This window comes from Ceratosolen solmsi, unplaced genomic scaffold, assembly GCF_000503995.2.
Source record: "Ceratosolen solmsi marchali unplaced genomic scaffold, CerSol_1.0 scaffold2, whole genome shotgun sequence".
In the NCBI taxonomy this organism is placed as follows: domain Eukaryota; kingdom Metazoa; phylum Arthropoda; class Insecta; order Hymenoptera; family Agaonidae; genus Ceratosolen; species Ceratosolen solmsi.
The window spans coordinates 95,355-115,048 of record NW_011948422.1 but is presented as its reverse complement, the minus strand read 5'-3'; the positions used below and the strand labels follow the sequence as shown (position 1 = coordinate 115,048).

The 19,694-nt window shown below is 29.4% G+C and overlaps 1 protein-coding gene across 1 annotated transcript in view; it reads right to left on the bottom strand.

Moving 5' to 3' along the window:
• IRSp53 (Insulin receptor substrate 53 kDa) overlaps positions 1-19,694 on the bottom strand; it is a 153,679-nt gene that overhangs the window by 79,391 nt on the left and 54,594 nt on the right. The window contains exon 3 of the mRNA XM_011498988.1: positions 18,251-18,326. Within this exon, the coding sequence (XP_011497290.1) occupies positions 18,251-18,326 (76 nt within the window). The remainder of the gene's footprint in view (positions 1-18,250; positions 18,327-19,694) is intronic.

Genomic DNA, 19,694 nt, shown 5'->3' with positions numbered 1-19,694 from the left:
CGAAATAAAGTTTGAATAAAAAGTGAAGAAAATTGAACGGAAAATAAGTGAATAAATAAATATATATTCAAATTGAAGCGATAACATTTCTATGACTGCAAACTTCTTTCATAAAATTACACATAAACCCTGCTCATCTCTGCATCCCCGTTTTTCCCCGCTATGAAACGCGGAAAATTGTAATTGCAGCTGACATCGAGACATAAAACGAAAAGGGTCGAGGAGGGAATATTCGATTTTTTCCACCTAGAAAGGGAAACGGCGAGAGAAAGAGGTGACAAGTTTCACAAGCGTCTGGTCGACAGAGCGCAGGCTCCCCTACCTCCTCGCCTACCCTCGTCGACGAACGAGTAGCGAATATTAATTGGTCTTAATTATTCAAGGAAATGCGGGTGCGCGGCTCGCCACGAAGCGCCCGAAAATGAGGAAAGTTGGCACGCGAAGGCGCGTAAGTAAAGGCAGGAGGCGATCATCAGTCGGTGAAGAATACGAAGATCCTTCCTTCCCTGAAAGGTGGATCGTATAATTCAGAGCTCTTCTTTTGCTCTCATTTTTACGAGATGTAGATTGGATGGGCGACACGAGTCTTGAGCCGGCATCTGTGGGGATTTGCCTAGGAGTTAAGCTCCTTGGAGGGAATGTCGTGCGAATGTGAAAGTCGCCACGAACGAAAGCGCTACATGCCCGAGCTGTTTCACATCGCAAAATATTGTTGGATCACGGGGTGACCAGTCCATTCTAGGTGTATATTTATTCATTTAAATGTAGATTATCGATAGTGGTAAGTAATGAAGCTGCTCGTCGCTGAACGAGGTACTCCTATTTCATATAATACACGTTAATCCATGAGTAGCGTAAGATAAATGTATCGCGAATCTTTAAACGTGAGGCGCGAGTCTGCTAATTACAAGGGTTTCCTTAGCCGAATCGAAGCTGTCGCGTTTAAACCGAAATTCATAGCGTACCCGAGGACGTGCTCGAGAATACTTAATTTAATGCATACGAAATGTGGGAGTAACGCTGCGCGCATTATTTGAGCATGAAATCTCATTCTATGCGTTAACGAAGCTTTATTTGGCTTCCGATTCTGTTTTACGCTTGATGAGATCTCTTATACGAGCAAACATTTAACTTACGGCATTCTCTACGATAAGCAACGCCAGCGAAGACTGCAATATTTAAAATAAGTCGCCGGAACGAAGTACTTTGACTCGTTGCACTCGGAAGGGGATACTCTCCTTTGTTAATAAACTTCATTTTCGAAAGCATGACTTGTCACGGCGATTTTCTCTCTCTCTCTCTCTCCAAACTTAGCATTACGCTCGTGAAGGGACTCGAGGCCACACGAGGTCGCGCATCCACGCATAAGCGCACGCGTGTATAGATAGACGGAGAAAGGATAAAGAAGCCGAATGAAAAGGCCTTTTAGAATAGAAAGGCAGCCGGGGTAGGCGTTCGCCGACTCGTGGGGAAGGGCGAGTTCCACGAGCTTTTCCCTCGGAATCAGCATTCGGAGAGCCGAAGAGGGAACGGGGAACAAATTCAACCATCCGCCAGGCGAATGGTTCGTTCCGCGCCAGTGTCTACGTGAAAGTCCCTCACCTCTCCCACCCCCACCCATCTCGAACCCCATGGTGCGAGCGCTCGTTACCCTCCGCGCGCGCTCTCGTGTTTCTTTGTGCGCATCGAGGCTGAAGGCTCGAGGTACGGAACGGAGGAGCAAACATTGTCGGCGAAGCTTTATCGAGATGCATTATTGACTCGCGCTGGGGCTACCAATTGCCTGTAAAAAAGTAAGAGAACGCGCTTGATTATGTGGATTATGTGCAGGTGTTCTCGCTCTCAGTGCCCGTGCATTTCGAGTCTGACGCGCGCTTTGGGAATGGGAGGATTCGAGATCGGGGCGCCGTTTCTCTCGGCTCGGGGAGACTTTCAATTGAAACCGAGAGAAACGGAGCAAGAACGATCGCTGCAATTACGGTAGTGCTATTAATTACATAAATAGGATGCTCGAGCGAAATAAAGAACGCGCTATTTTATTAAATGAAAGAATGAAAGAGAGATAGAGAGAGAAAGAGAGGGGGGAGCGAGAAAAGAAAAAATAGTACTCATCATAATAGGGTGATAACATTGAAGCGGAAAATCGAGAGTGATTCGGCTTTGTTTCGACGAGGACTTTTCATTAGATCCTGCGAGCAAATGAATTCTATTTTTCACGATCGTGAAATTGCTTTCTCGTCCTAATCATTGCGCATTCAAACACATTCAGTCACGAAATCCTGCACACGTGTGTTGCGTTTATGAGTGCTTTATCATTGGCGATAGCTCTGCGCGGGCTGGGATAGCATATTTCACACGTTTGTTTAAATTCTTTGTTTTTGAATAATATCATTTCCAATCTATTATTAAAGTTTATCTAATATTGCTTTTTCAACGCCTTGTGATACTAGGCCACTAAAGTACACCGACATCCGCAATAAAATAAAGCACGATCACTTAGCTTTTGCATCGCTTCGTAAGAGGCTTAAATTTCCAGCAAAAATGTAATATCAGGATAATCTCATCTTCATCCGCGTTCCAAAAATTATCCTCGTATTCTTCTGTGTGCAGCGTTTGCCCATCGGCACCAGACTCGTACAAGCGTTCATAAGTGGATCGATGGCTGATAAAACTCATTCGATGGGACAATACGAGATCGAGTCGAGACCGATTTAATTATTTTCAGCCGTTTGTGCGCTCCATTCTCATAGACACGAGCTTACACAGCCACGCACATATACTTGAATACGCGTGTCTATGAGTATCTCCATAAGGACATGATATCCATCCCCTCTTATGTCACTCGGATAAATTGTATGGACTAGCGATGGTACCCTTGATTCCGACGACTCCCGAACTCTTATGACGCGCATCGTGTAGCTGCATTTTAGGAAGCTTCAAGCTCTTTAATTTATCGCGTCGCGGAATCCCCTTGGGAGATTAACGTCAGCAAAATTTATCGCTTTCCCCGGCGTCGATGACGAAGACGTAAATCAAATATATGCCGCTGACGAAAATAGAAAAACCAAGTGATTTTTAAGGGCACCGTAATATGGAATCTCACTAGCATAGTCTTAATGCTGCGCTTTCAGTTTCACAATTTACCTTTAGACATTCAAGTATCAATTAGAGATAGAATACCTCTTAAAATTCGATAAATACGTGAATGCAAAACGAAGCAACATAAACAAAGTTAGCTATATTAAATTCCTTTATAATCGTACGGATTTTCATCGAATAATGTAACGTAATAAAAAAATCTTTCTGCGAAACTTTTCAAAAATAAAAATAATTTAAATAGCAATTGACAAAGGCCTTTCTAAATTATTTTTCGTGTTTAAAGAAGTATTTTAAACTTTCTGCAAAATAGCTTGTATATACGTATACTAATAAATAATTAATATTATTTTTGTCAAATTTTACACATAAAAATTAATTAATTAAAATACATGGATAGGGAATTTAGCAGAGAAAGAAGCATTCATAATATATAGGAATCCCTCGATATAAAATGCACTACAGTTGATAAAACAACACCGCAAGAACTTTTTTTTACTCTATTTATTTATTTTTTATTTTCTTGTGAATTAGATGCCGCATAAATTCGTTTGATGTAAACATGCTCGTAAATACATAAACAGAAGAATGATCTCGTAGACACGGATGTGCGTATGTTTTAGAATGATAATCCTGATGGATAGTTATAGACTACCATAGATTAGAATTGTAATTTCAGAGAAGCGGAAGATTAAATACAGAGTCGATCAATGAATAGAGGACAATCGAAAATGATGGATGTAAATATTGCAATGTGTGTGTGGACTCGCGTATTGACCAGAAGGCTTATGAAACTATAAAAACATAAACGGTACATCATAGTTAAGACGCGCGTCTAATGGCCTTTATGAAATAAATGAACTAACGAGGACAATGAGCCACTTAAATAACTAGATAACTTGTCAACCTTGTAGCATACGAGATAATTTATACGATTAGTTTTAGTTACAGCCATACACGCGCACAGATATATGCAATAGAAACATAATGTCAAACAATTAAAAATGAATAAGAACTTATCAAAGAATATGTATTGTGGAACCAATTAATAATAAGAATAACTTAAAATGTAGAAGAATATTTAGTGTTTAATAAATTAATTCGAGTTAGTATCAATTGATAAAAAATCTGTTTACACATCATAATTACGTAATTTTACTGCATTTCACAACTTACGTTTCATAAAATGTTGAAATACCGTGGTTACTTCAAATTTATGGATTTAATTCTTCATTCGGTAATTGTCAGTTAGTTAATTAATAAGATAATTAGTTATTATTTTTGTATTTACGAATAAGTGCATCGATATTATGGCGGAGTTGAAAGCTTATTAAATTTTTCTTCGCTAGAAATATTTAAAATCGTGATTATACAATTACACCAAGAAGATTCGCGTCGATGTACTTTTATCCAGCTCTATCTACGAAAATTCGCACGAAAATGAAATAAAATCATTCGTTCTTAAAATCGAATCTCCACGGAGATAGTACGGTGCGACTAATCCAACGCCACTCATCCTTATTCTCCATAATTCATTGCCCCCGACACGAGGATGACACGAGAGACAAACTTCCAAATTTCTAATGCCCGAATTCTTCCAGCTATCCACGAATTTCCATAACAATAATAAACTTCGTAAATTTTTACGCTAACCAGAACAAGGCGTTAACTAAAAAAGATGACGACAAAGAAATGCAAAAGCCTGATGCAACGCCTAAACGACGAAAGCGGGAGCTACGCACTGCCATCCCTCCCCCTTTCAGATATACAAACAGGATTCTTTGAAGAGCTTCGACCACATGAGCACCCGCGGCAGATTCTGCACATAGCAATGAGCATGCGGGTATCCATGCTCATCAGGAAATGTATCGATCACTGGGAGTCTATGGAAGCTGAGCGCATAAACGCATAGAGGTCGGCCATTGATTAACACCTGTGAGTATAATGGTATAGGAGATTGGGATAGATGTGACATTTGCAGGAAACTTTTGTTCGAACTTTTGTTTACCTTTTATGTTGGATTTTCTCTGTGCCTCGTTCAAGAGTGGGACTATATATACTCACTGTCAAATATTTTTCTTTGAGATTAGAATTGGGTTTCGTGTTAAAGAGACGTTGCATAATTGGAATCAATTGAAGTAATTGAATAAAATTCGTAAACACTTGCATTATATAATTAATTGTCGGGTGTTCAAAAAAGAAACTAGCATTTTTTATGAATAAATGTATGTTTAATATATCATAGAGGAAACTTCTTGTTTACTGCTTATAATATTACTGCTTTGAATTAGTAATTAATCGATTAACTCAGTCTGACAATCTAAGATGCATAATAATCTTCTATGATAAAAAATTCTTGACAACGAGGATGAAACAGGAGTATAAGTCGTAAGACTTAGGTTGAATTACAATTTAGTATTTGGTAAATGGCTGTGGTTGTTTGATAAAGAAATTTCAATATATCATATAAATACATTTGTCGCAAAATCCATAAATATATGGTAATATGACATATATAGTACTGTTAAAAATACTATTCTTAAATGTAAAATAAAACAATTATTAATGTTTAAAGGCAGTAGTATGGAAAGTTAAATATTTCATTTAAAAAATCCTTATTCGTGCAATTAATTGGAAAACATTTTACAAATTAAAGATTAAAAAAGTTTTCAAACACTTTTTCTAATGACTCCTTATTCGCAAGAACTCTGGAACTTAATAGAAATCGCTTGACATTACTCATTAAACAAATGAGGTGATGAGCAATTAAATACATTATTTGAAATATCAATTAAGGACTTAAATCTATTAACTATGTAATCTTACGACTACTTCACATTACTATTATGAATGTTATTTTTAATTTTCATATTTAGTACGAAATACGTGGGTTAAGCTAAATTTTTCTTCAAAATGTTTACGATAATAGAACCCATAAATTTTTCAATCATAAATGATAATCTAACCTTTTGAAATTATAATGGGTATTGATAACTTGAGAACTAATGATTTATATTATGAAAAAATAGTTGTATGAATGTCCAAGTATAATCATTTTGGCACTAAAAGGATTATTATACACTTAAAGATAGCACGTAAATAAATTTTAAAAAATCGTTCCGTAATTTTGCGGAATTGCTTATAGATTGTAGTTTGCATAGCGCCATTAGGAAATAAATTTATTTTAAAACTTATTCAATTGTATCAAAATATAAGTTAAGCTAATCACTTTTTGATTTATTTTTTAAATAAAAGTACCTTCAATTAATTTTATGAATTTCTCTTACAAAAATAATACAGCATAAAAATATAGTAAATGAATGAATGATTTCAATACTTTAATAATTACATAATAATATAATTAATTTAATGAATTCATTTTCTCTTTGAATAAAATAATATGTCGGTAGTACTTTTACAATTGTTGTATCATAGTAAAGACATTTAGATTTTAATAATAAATTACAAGACAACGAAAATTTTTGATAGAAGATTTTGGCTGCCTCGGTATATGGGATAATAATTAAGTATCAAACTTAATTATGCATTAGAAAATTTTACCTTACTAAAAGAAGCAGGTTATTAAAAGTTATTAATACATTAAACGAATTCAAGCACACAGATACACGCACAGACAAATACACGTGGACGCGCACGCGTACTCACACAGATATCTATTTATCTGAAAAGCTTGAAATAAATTTAAAAAAATTCGAAATAAAGTAATAAGAACTAATGAAATATAAATACTACATTAATTTATTGGAGTATTTTTTCCGTACTTGTAATATAAAATGTTTATTTTATTAATATTATTAATTAATTATTATTTACGTTGTTGGAACGTAGAACACTACTCAATCTATTTTCATCATTTATTTTTATATTTTCTCTTCGTTCAACTACGGATCGTATAAATATTGAATTCTCATTATTTATTGTTATTGGCTTAGCCAGGAAATACTTAAATAGTGCAATAAATATTATGGATAGATTTTTTTATGTGTATTTATATATATGCTATGTACAACAGTATTTTCACAGTCTATTTATAATTATAAAAAAATTTATTATAAAATTTGTTTCTTTCACATATTTATATTCATGAAAAATTGTTATTTGTTGTGTCCTCATTATAAAAATATAATGTATTCGTATGATTTGTGCAAAAATGCGTATAATTAATTTAATAAAAATATACCAAACAAATTAATAAGTAAATGTATATATTTTTACACTGCAATTAATTTTATATATTGTAAATAATTTTATATTGAATATCTATTGATTATCTACTATCATTGAAAAATCATCGGTATTAACAGAAATGTTCATTTTATCCAATTTTGTGAAATATCAAATGCAGTGATTAATTGACAATCTTAAGAATACATTTCGTTTTACTTAAAAATTCATAAAAAATTTATAGTTGTAGGAAATTCCACCAAGTAGCTCGTAAGTGAAAAGTAGTAAATCTAAGCAGACTATTTCATTATGCATTTCCTATTCTCTGTTTTTCGTCCTACCGCATAACACATCTTTGACAACTCATTCGCTTTTAACGCTTCCAACTAATTCAACTAATGAAGTATTACACTAGGCTGCATCTTCTCATATTCTTTTTTTTCTGCTATTTTTCGCAAGCATTAAAAGAGGAAAGAACGACAGCTTAACGAAGGACAAACAGAGTCGGTATTCCGGAAGCGTCCTAACGCGCTTTGCTGATGAAGTTAGTTGAAGGTTAAAGGATACTCGTTTAAAAATAGTCATTTTAACTTTTTTGCAAGTAAGTTAACAGAATTAGAATAAAGAGAAGCATGAATAAAATAAATTCATTTTTTTTTTTTTGGAATTTTTGCTTGTTAAAATTATCTTCATAAATGTTACGTAATTAATTCTTAGTCATTATTAGCAAGACATATATATCTATATAATATCACATTTATTGTAATATACTATCGTATAAATAATAATCTGAATCGATTTGAAAAGTTTCGAAAATTCTTAAAGATATGGGTAATACAAAATACTACTTTTCTAAATATTTTTAAATATATGATTCTTTCTAAATATATCTGATTGTAAATATAATTATTATATTTAATATAAATAATAATAATCGATACAGTATTATTATGAAATCATTATACTATCTATAGAGCTTAAATTCTATAAAAATCAACCATTTTTTAGTCAAATTTTCTAAATTTTTCAACTGTTGAATTCCTGTTTCTACATTACAGCAACTTATATTTCTACAAATTTTTTGCAATTACTCCCTAAGTGAAATCTAAAAATAGATTTCTTTTCTTTTTGCAACACACTACTATTACAAAATCTAAGCTAATTCTAAGTCTAAAATGTGAAAAGTAAAGGAAACGTAAGCTTAGAAGACATTCAAGCGCAGCGCGTTAAGCTTATTAATGATTGATGTGTGTTCTCATTATTTTCTATAATTGCATAAAAGTTTTATCTAATATGAGTCAATAATATAAGGAATTGATGCAAACATTTATATTTTACGCAAAATAAAGATATTTCACGAAAAAAAATGACGATGTAATAAACAACAATGTGTACATTTTTTTCACTAAGTATAAAGTAATGTATTAATAGAATTAATTAGCCTTTTTTATTCATAGAATTTCGTAAATTTTTATAAAATTAAAAGCTTCAATTTCCTTTTTTTTAAATAGCTGTTCTTTGATATTTAAGTTTTTAATATCTAATCATAATATTCAGAGATTGAAAATGGTTAATAATTAAACTTAATGAAATTTAATTATCCAGATATTATTATAGATTACAATTATTTAGATAATGTCTGTAAAAATTAAGAATGTACTTTTTAAGGAATCACTAAAAACATTTATAAAAATTATTTTTAATTATTTCTAAGATGACCGGAATGTAATTAAGAAACTCGTTTTTAAAGAAAAAACTTAATAGTATATAGTACTTTTCTAATATGATTATTATAATAATATTGAATATATTATATCAATAACATTAATTAATCATATAAATAATTAATATTATTTCAATAATAGTAAAAAGAAGTATTTATTACAAAACTAAATTATTACTAAAAACAGAAGTTGAATAAAATTTCAAATTACATCGAAAAATTGAAAATATTAAAATCATGCAATCGCGATGAATATCAAATACTGTTTACTATTAAAATTACTTTTAGGCAAAAGCTTTAATTTACGTGGTATTAATAATTTAAATTTTTTATTTAATATGCAAGATTTTTTTAACATTATCATTATTATATAAATATTAGTAAATTAGTAATTAATGTATACTTTACATGAATTATTATTCTGATAATATTAAATATAATAATGATAATGATGTTTCTTAATAAACCATATATCTATATTAATGATCTTCTACACTGATCAACTTTTTAATTAAAATGATCTTGAAAGCTTAAGAGTAGCATTAATTAATAAGAAAAATTTTCAAGCATTATATCTTAATTAAAGAAATAAATAGATTAAAATTAATTTATTAAATTTTATAATTTATTGTAGTTACAAAATAGATAAAAAATTATAAAGAAAAATTGAATTATTAAAATTAATTTTGAAACGAATTAAGAAAAACTGTAAACAAATAGTATTATCATATTCTATGAGATTGTAACTTCTTAAATATATAAATTGCGTGCTTCAGATACCGTATAAATGAGTTATACTTAGTTTTAATGACAATAAAATTGTAATTAAAAATTATAAAAATGAACACCACTAAAACTAAATAGCAACATAAAACAAGTGTCTCTTTTAAATATCAATTGTAACGATTATTTTCAGTTATGAAAGGAAAAATTATTGTGAGTAGGAACAGTTACGTACATTCTGAATTTAAAAAAAATTAATGATACAAAATATTCAATAATGATAAACTCAATCAAAAATTAATTATTATATTGAATTTCGTAAAATCTTACTCCTCTTCAATATAACATATTGATTTTGGCGCATTTTTATGTACTTTCTTTTAAACAAATTTCTTTCACAAAAATTCTATACTTATTATGAAAATTTCTTCAATAACCAATTGTTTGTAAATGAATTTACAGAAGGAGGCCACATCAAAAGTTTTGCAAAACTGATATGAGCTTACATAAATTACTTATCGGTCACTGCAACAGCCTGTTAAGGGTAACAGACTTGACAAATAAGTTTAACTGAGCCCGCACGATTTTTTTAGCTCTTCGAGCGATAAAAATACCTTCGTCGCACCAAACCTGTTTAAAATTTGAAAGTGGAGTGCGACAATAATGTTACTGTAGATAAAGATACATACTTAATATTAAAAAAAAATTAAGATAATGCTAAAACTAATATAATTATTAACTCCTCGTCTTATACTAAGAAAATGTATAATATATGTAAGCGAAGATATCCTTCCAATTTATTTTCTAACATTTTCAGAACCTGCGTATTGCTTAAGACTTATTCGAATGAAAGCGTATGCAATGTTAAAAACCCTTATAGGGTTTGAACCCTCTAACCAAATTGAAGAATAATAGGATTCTTGTAGACTTTGCTTATTTGTCAAGTTGATTATGAATAAGACATATAAATTTATTGACCCCAAGGGGCTTCCAATTCAAATTTTCAAGAATTTGTTCTTATGAAAATTTATATTTTTAATTCTTTCTTGTCATTGACTTTCATAATTACTTGAAAATTAAGTATTTATGATCAGCCATTTTTAAAAATCAATTTTTTTTTTAAGTATACCTTTATTACTTATATTATGAAAAAATTATAAATCACATTTTAAGTTATAATTTTTAAATAATTATATTTCTTAATACTTCGTATAGAATTTGAACAAATTTTGTTTCTTTGTCTAAATCAATTAAGATTTTAATTAAATGAATTTTTAATCACAAATAAATATATGAGTTTTTTTTTCATTTAAAATCGAAAGATCAATATATCTTTTAAAATTATTCGATTACAAATTAAAGAGAACAAATTAAATCATGAATATTATTGATCGAATAACTACAGATAAATGACGTATGTGTATTATTTATTGATAGTGCTTATTATAACTTAAAATTCAACTGAAAGAAAAAAAGATATTATACTTTCTAGATAATATTATTTATTTTAATTCTGGAATTTTATTATGGCAACCAGTAGTGCCTTACATAAAAAATAATTATATAAATTATATAAAAAATTATAAATCTCGTATTCCTTACAACTTCCGACATATGCACGAGCATCGATTAATGAAGGAATATTCCGAGATTCGCAAATTGTGGAATAAAAATCAAAGTGACTTCATCTTCATCGCTTCACTGTCATTATTGTACGAAGTAGTGGAGTCGTTTCATTGTAACTTATAAGGATCTTCTTAACCACGAACTATATAAGAATTTACAATAAGCAGAAGACTTACCGTATACATTCACTTCAAAGTGTTGCGGAATTGTAGTAATGGTGAATTGATAACGATTGACTGACTATTTATTGAGGGAAATGAGCGAGAGGTAAAGTTACAGTCACCGATTGAGAAAGTTAGCACAAAGGAATCGGAAGAAATATTCCAAAATGTAATACGTGCTATTCACGATATACCTAGGTGTACAGTAAAGTTATATGCCACTGAGAAAATAATTATCACTTTATTAAAATATTTAATGTTAAATCGATCGTATATGTAAATTCATAAATACATACTTTTTCAAATAAATTCCTCTTGATGGAAGATAGTTGTAAAAAAAATAATGTTCAATAATTAGAGAAGTTAAAATATAATTTGGCTAATTAATAGAATAGTTAGAAGAGTTTAAAAATTGATGTTTATTATTATTATAGGTTTATATAAGTATTTTACAGATTTATTAAATAATATAAGAAATAAAAAAATAATGAAATTCATAAATTAAATTATAGACATGGAAAATATTGCATTGTTCATTCTTGAAAATTAAACGTTCCGGCCATTGGTTTTCTAAGAATGATTTCAAATATTACTTAAGTAGTAGAAAATTGACAATAACAAAAGAGAAATTTCAAACTTATAAAACAATTTTAATTTCTCTTATTATAAGAAATGGTTAATAAATAAGAAATTAATCAATAAAATAATTTTCATCTCTGCTAAGTATGTTAAATTTTTATTCACTATTAATACTATTTTTCCAAAAAAATCAATATAATGCTTATTCAATAATGATAGTTTTTAGAAATACAACATTTGCTTTGTGCCCAAATATATTTGTGAATTTTTTTCTTGTATTTTATTTTGTAATCCAATATATCAGGGGACAATTTATCTGGTCGTTTGACGTTCAGTCGATCTGACACGTTAAGCGGCACGTAATAAATTTTTCACTCTCGCGCTTCTGTTCTCTAGCTAATCGACCTTTCCCCCTTTTCAACAATACTCTTTATGAAATATAATAATTTCTATTTTACTTTATATAAAAATTATGTGTATTTTAATGATTCTGTAATTCAAGCCTCTCTCCCTATTTCTACAATTGTCTCGAATGATCAAAAGAAATGATTGAAAATATGATTTTTTTTATCTTTAATGTTCAAATTCTGCTATATAATATATAATAATATAAAAAGCTTAAATCGATTAAATATGTAGTTCGTAGATTAATAGATTGTTCAATAACATTGCTGATAATAATATTATGCGAATAATTATAAATTATTTAAAATTTTAAGTTATAATACCCCGTATAATAGAAAGCTTTATAAATTTTTATAGAAGAATATTATAAGCAAATATTATACATATACTGATATATTAATTTTAACTGTATTTTATGTTTATACATCTTAATCTATTGTTCTAAAATTTATTACTTCAGGATATAATAAAATTTCGAAATTTTGAAAGTAAAAAGTATGATCGTCGTTTGTCATTTTCTTCTATTTATGAAATATAAACGAGAGAAATTTGAAGTAAGAAAAAAGTTTATTAAAGCTCATTAAAGTATAAGCTGTCATTTTCTAATAAATAGAAAATTATCGTAGTCGACTGGTCTTATTAAATTAGGAATTTATTTAGTGTGATATAATATTTATGTTCTTACATAAATTCGTTTGTCTATAGATTTTTCTATAAATTTGACTAATTTATTTTCCATGGTACAAATATCAATTTATATAATGCCACAGCCATTTATTCAACCATACAAGAATGTTATAGTATATAGCATATCTGCGAATATAGGTACAAAAACTTGGTGAAAAAAATGTGCATATTTTACGAAATATAAGAAAATGGAATGAAAAATAAAGCATTTGAATTAATTTTCGTGCTTTGGTACTATGTTTCAACAATAAAATGAAACTAGCGAATATCATGCCATACTCCCTTTATTGCGTATTCACGCCTAATAATGTAGTGAAAAGGCATAAATAAAGGGATACCTACTATATATACTGTCAGCAAGTGTTTACAGAAGTTAATTCGAATATATATATGAAGAACGAGGCATTTCTGGATATTAGTTAACTGATGCAAGAGAGTAGTTCTCTCGAGCACGGAAAGGGGAATAAAGACAATTACAGATTGAGCATCTATGGTGTTTCATGTTTCGATGGAAGAAGAACTATTATATAAAAAAGAATTGTTTTTTTAATACACGATACAGTTGCCAATTATTTATATGTAAATATTATGAATACGATAAGAAATAATTGAAATAACAAAATATAGTTGGAATTTTTATTATATTAAAAATAAATCAAAGTACGGATAAATAATTAATCTAGGTAATAACCTGTAAGCATATAACTGTAGTTGAATGTATTGTATTGTATTAAGTGGTATTCGGAAATACTAATGAACAATCTAAAAATAAAAGCATCTCAACGATTATTATTACAGAAATATATTTGTCAACATGATAATACATTAAATGGAATTATAACGCAACGCTTTATAGTAATAAAGCATTTCGTACGACAAAAAAAATAATTTTACCAAGAAACTATTAAAGAAAGGGCTATTAAGTAGAACACTTGAAACAAATGAAAGTAAAATCTCACGAGTGCAGACATTACATTGAGTTGAACATAGGCTTGTGTGATTCCCTGGTGTTGTTACGGGATTCCCCGGTGCCGGCCACCATAAATCCCTTGTCTCCGACGATACCGGGAGCTCCGATGTTTGCAATGTATACGAGATTTCAGGGTGCGAGATCGCGTAGTTAAAGAAATGCTTGCACCATAAATAGCGCCGTGTCTCGTAATCTTGCCAAATGCGTCTCCTTTTTTTCGCTTCTCGTCCACAAGAGCTTCAGAGAGGCTTTGACAATTTGCCTCGATTTCTAAATGAATGGCATACGTGCGTGATCAGCCATCGAAACGCATTTAAGTGGATTCGAGATATTTATGGCTGGATGTTCGTTACCGCGATAGTGGTAAAAGTTAGATTTACGTTCAATTTCGTGAACTAAAAGGATTTTTGCCATGTAATCTCTTTGTCGATATTTTGGCTAGTTTGGGTTAAAAATTTAGCAAACAATTAATTTAATCGATTATCGCTTTTCATGGATCAAAGGCACATTTGTGTTTTTAATCTCTGTGAACAATAGTATTTGATTTAAAAATACAAGTGCCGTTGAAATAGCTCGAAATCTATAGTCAATTTGATTGACGAGGGAGCAAAAGAATCTTTCCCGTACCGAATGAGCATTGATTTAATGATTTCTAAAATAAATATTATTGTAATATGATCGTTATGTAAAAAAACTTTCAATTCTATAATAATCTACACTTCAAAAAGTTAAAAAATATCATATAATACAGTTAAATAATTACATATTTTAATGCTTTTCCTTTATCAAAAGTATTCCGTAATTTGTAACGTATAGGGACTGAAAGCTATGTAAATTAAATTAAAAACGAAGTGGCTATATACATTTTAGTATCTCATTTAATAAATCATGATAGGAACTTATTTTAATAATTCATCGTATGCAGTTTTATTACAATTAATATAAGACCTTAAAATATTTATTAATAAAAATATTTCGTTTTATTGAATTTTTGATAAATATCAACAGTAAAATACCATTACATAATTATATGTTAAATTGTGAGTTTATTTATGTTTTTAATAAAATTATAATTAACTCGAATGAGAAAATAGATATTATGAAAAAAATTATTATTAAAGAATTTATAATATATCGATTAAATGAATAATGCTTTTCTTTTGATATTATTTTTATTAATCAATCGATTTATACATATATATATATATATATATATATATATATATATATATATATATCATGCAAAATGTTTTGTTTTATACATATAAAGCAAATAGAGATGAATCTAACTAATAACTCATAACTTAACAATATTTCATTAAAAAATTTATAATAAATTTTTCGTTTATAATTATTTAAAACATCCGTGCATAGTATTTTCAAAGTAGTTTTATTATCTTATAGATTCTTAATCAATGAATAGTAAAATCTTATCTCTTACGTTTAACGTAAACTAATGTTATAATATTTATATTTTAACATTTTGATGAATAGTGTTTAAAGGGCTTAGGAGAATTAAATACTTTTGTAAACATTTCAATTTATTCTTAATTTATTCTTAAGTAATTTCGTTGGAGTTGAAAACCTAACTCGGACATTGATAGTTTGAAATAAACTAATACTTTATAGAAGCAAAATTTATTAAAAAGAAGACTTTTTTTCAATTAAATATTATATTTTCTCTTTTTTACGCGAAAATAATATATTCTTTTATCAAAAACAGAATGCCGAAAAATTTCTTACACTAAGATTTAAATGACGTCTTTATTAGTCTGTTTCTACATATATAAATGAAGGTCATTTTGAATGAATAAATTTGAGTCGAGATATTTACACATGAATATCAAAACAGAAGAATATTTATTATTATCATAATGTTTCAAAAGAATTTAATTTTCCTTATTAGCATATGATGAATCTATTGCCTACATAAAAAAGTATTTGATAATATTCTGTAATTAAAATATGTGCGTTTTATAATAATAATAAAGAGAGAGGTATTTGATATATATTTAATTAGGTCAAGAAATAAAGGTATTTTATAAGAATTAAAAATTAAAAATCATTTAGTAGTTGTACATTAACTGAAAAATTGTCAAAATAAATGAGTGGTGATTGTAAGATTTTTTCTGTTTTAAATTTTTAAATCTGTTTTTAAACTCCATTAATTATAGATATATATTATGTATGTGTAAGTTCTACAAATAACTTAAATAAATAAATATATCTATTTAAATACTATTTGGAGACTGTTGTTTAATTAAATGACTAATACTACAAATTATAAAATGCTGGAACACGCAGATTCATTCAAAATTTCTAAATTTTAGAATCGTCTTTAAGAAACTAAATCACACAAGGAAAAATGCAATGACTATTGATTTGGTGGAAATATTATTTTGATCATAGATTTATAAAATACCTTTACATTAAAGTCAATATTTACTTGTTGGAATTAAGGGGAAAATCTCGACAAGTGATTATATCATTGCGTTCATTGCAGTTAAAAAGATTGTTTCCGAAGCTTTATGGTTCTACTAAAATTGCTGCTTTAGTATAATTTGTAGAAAGGCATCGTTACTTTTACTCTTTCGAGTGCAGTGATCATCGTGAAAAAGCTGTTGTCTACCTTCGCAAAACAAGATAAATCTCATACTTTCCGAAACATATTCCGGTGAATCAACATTGTTTTATCTGTACATCAAGTCCTTAATTATCATAGCATCGTCACAAAGAGAAAATAAATATTTTAATTACAAGTAACTGTAAATTCCTTCGTTACGAATGTAAATAATAATCAAGTGCTAGGACCATTAAAATTGTAAAATAAGTTTTATATTAATTAGAGACTTTTTTTCATTCATCCTGATATTTAGTCGATCGATGAAACGAAAAGAATTATATTTTTCTTTAATTCATCAATTTTTTTAATAATAAATATCGGGTTAGTTCACATAATTGTTTCACATCTCCATAAGCTGAACCCTAAATTAGAAATAAAGCACAAGTTGCGCTCGTTCGCCTGTTCTGCTCCGCTCTCAGCAAGATATGAGCAAGAATGGCTCGTAGATGACGATGAAAAAGTATTCCACTTGCCAATTAAAACGTCTGTCATCCAATGAAGAAACACTAACGCGTACATCAAACTCCAGCTACTCCGTCCTTGAGTTATAGCATCACCTACGTGAATGATAGAGATGGTTGAGCAGACATTTTCCATGTAAGTTATCGCGGTTGGTTGTCTAGCGTAACGAAGCCGGACGCGCACAGCCGTCTCTTGTCGGGTTTCGCGCCGTTACGCGTTCACGTAATTTGTGGGGTGTGGGCGCCTATCGGAGTTGACTCGTAAATATAGCGAATCCATGTACATTGTACCGATCAGGCTGTCTTGAGATTTGTCTCGACCGTCAAGACAGATTACAAAATGCGATGTGTCGCGTCCCACTGTGCGAACACCATCGAGGGTTCGCGATGCAAAATTGACCTGATTACGAGCTTGGAGGACTCGGCGAATATCAAATACAATCCAATAAGAATAAGAAATCGCATTGGGGTGGCAATAATAATTTCAACGTAATCGAGACACGAGTGACTATATCTTAATGATGATGATGATGATAACGATAAATATAATAATAATTATTATAACAATGAAAATAACAATAACAATAATGATAATAGTAATAATCTTATGCGGAAACTATTGTAGCTCGTAGTTTGTTCTTCATCGACGAAACTATATGGTATAAAGTCATACGAAAATGATTAAGACTATCAATAATTTTCAATGCCATATACGTTACCATATACCATATTAACTATTAATTTTACAATAATAATACAATTCTCATACAAATTGAATAGTGATAAAAATTATCTATTTGTATTACAGTACATATTGCTTACAGAAAGAATGAAACTCTCTAAATGGTATTTTTCAAAGTATGAAATTAAATTACAATTGCATGAATGCATAACAATTACATTACAAAGTAAATATGTAAATTGAAAACCAGCTTTACACTACTTAATTTCGTTAAATATTTAATGAAATTAGAGAAGCATTTTTTAAAATTTTTAAAAATCTGAACTTACCATGTAACGCTTTCAAATAAGCTTTTCCGGCGTTGATTAGTTGTCTAGCACCAGGATTGAATTTATCCAGAATATTCTATGAACATGAACAAACAATGATATGTTAATATAGTTTTTGATATTTAATATTTAATATTTATAAAATTGTATCATATTATAATATTCATGTTCTCCTTCTAAAAGTTCTGGGGATGATGAATAATGAAAATTCTTTTAATTTATATTGAATTGATTATATGTATGTATATAATCTATCATAAAATGTAGGACGATAGTTTATTTCTACAGAATATGAATAATATAAATGAAAATATAGTATTTATATATTTTGAATTTTCAAATGTAAATCGAATTAAAACTATTGGCATTAATCGATTAATATGAAAATTTAATTTTTCAAGTAAAAAAATATATACTTTGAATAATATATTCGATTAAGCCAATCAATGTTCAGTAGCTTTATTCTTTAGATATTACAAATAATATTAAAATGTCATTGCATCAGTAACTTAAGGTAACTAAAATATACGCATGATGTCTGATAGAACAATTTCATAATTAATGCTTAATTATTGTACAAATATTTTTCTATCATTTAAATATACTGAAAGCTTATTAATTTTAATACAGGCTTACTCACATATTTATGTATATATAAATTTATATTTAATGATGAAATTATTAATAATAGAGAAAAATACATGTACCTGTATATTTATTATATCGTATAAAATGTTGTAAATGACAAACAAGTAGTACAGGAAACATGGAAATAGTCCATCTCTATTAAACAGTTTCGTCGGTTACGGTGGATTAACTTTCACTCTCTCTTTAATGTTAACTTGCATGCAAATTACAAACAGTCAGTAACTTTCTAAGCTATTTCATTGAAAAGCCATGCTAATTTTCAATTAATGAAACTTCCAAGCAATTTAAAGTACTAAATAATAGAATTTTTAATGTTTTCTAATTGCTTGCATCCTCAAATCTAATTCAAGACTTATAATAATACAAAAGGAGCCGCAACGCGAGACACTGAAAGAACACTGAAAGAGTATTTTGTTTTTTAATACAAGAATTGAAGATCGAATGAAAGCAAATGCAATGTTGTTAAGTCACTTATTGGAAAATTATCCATGCGGAAGTTGGAAAAGCCGAGATGCCAAGGTAACGGAAACAGGAGCTACGGTAATATCAGCACAAAGCACCACTACGAGTGAATCCGTTCGACAAGTACAGAGGCTCGCCCATACTTACATTAGCCTTCATATTGTGCGCTTGTATATAAATTCATATTTACATGCGTAAACACCAAGGGCGTCGTAGGAAGCAGGCGCTAACTTACCGAAATGCGGTGCCGAGAAGCCCGAGATAACGCGATGTAATGCATGAAGCGGAAGGAAAGGAGGAAAGGTGCATATCATATCAGGACGCTTTTGGCATT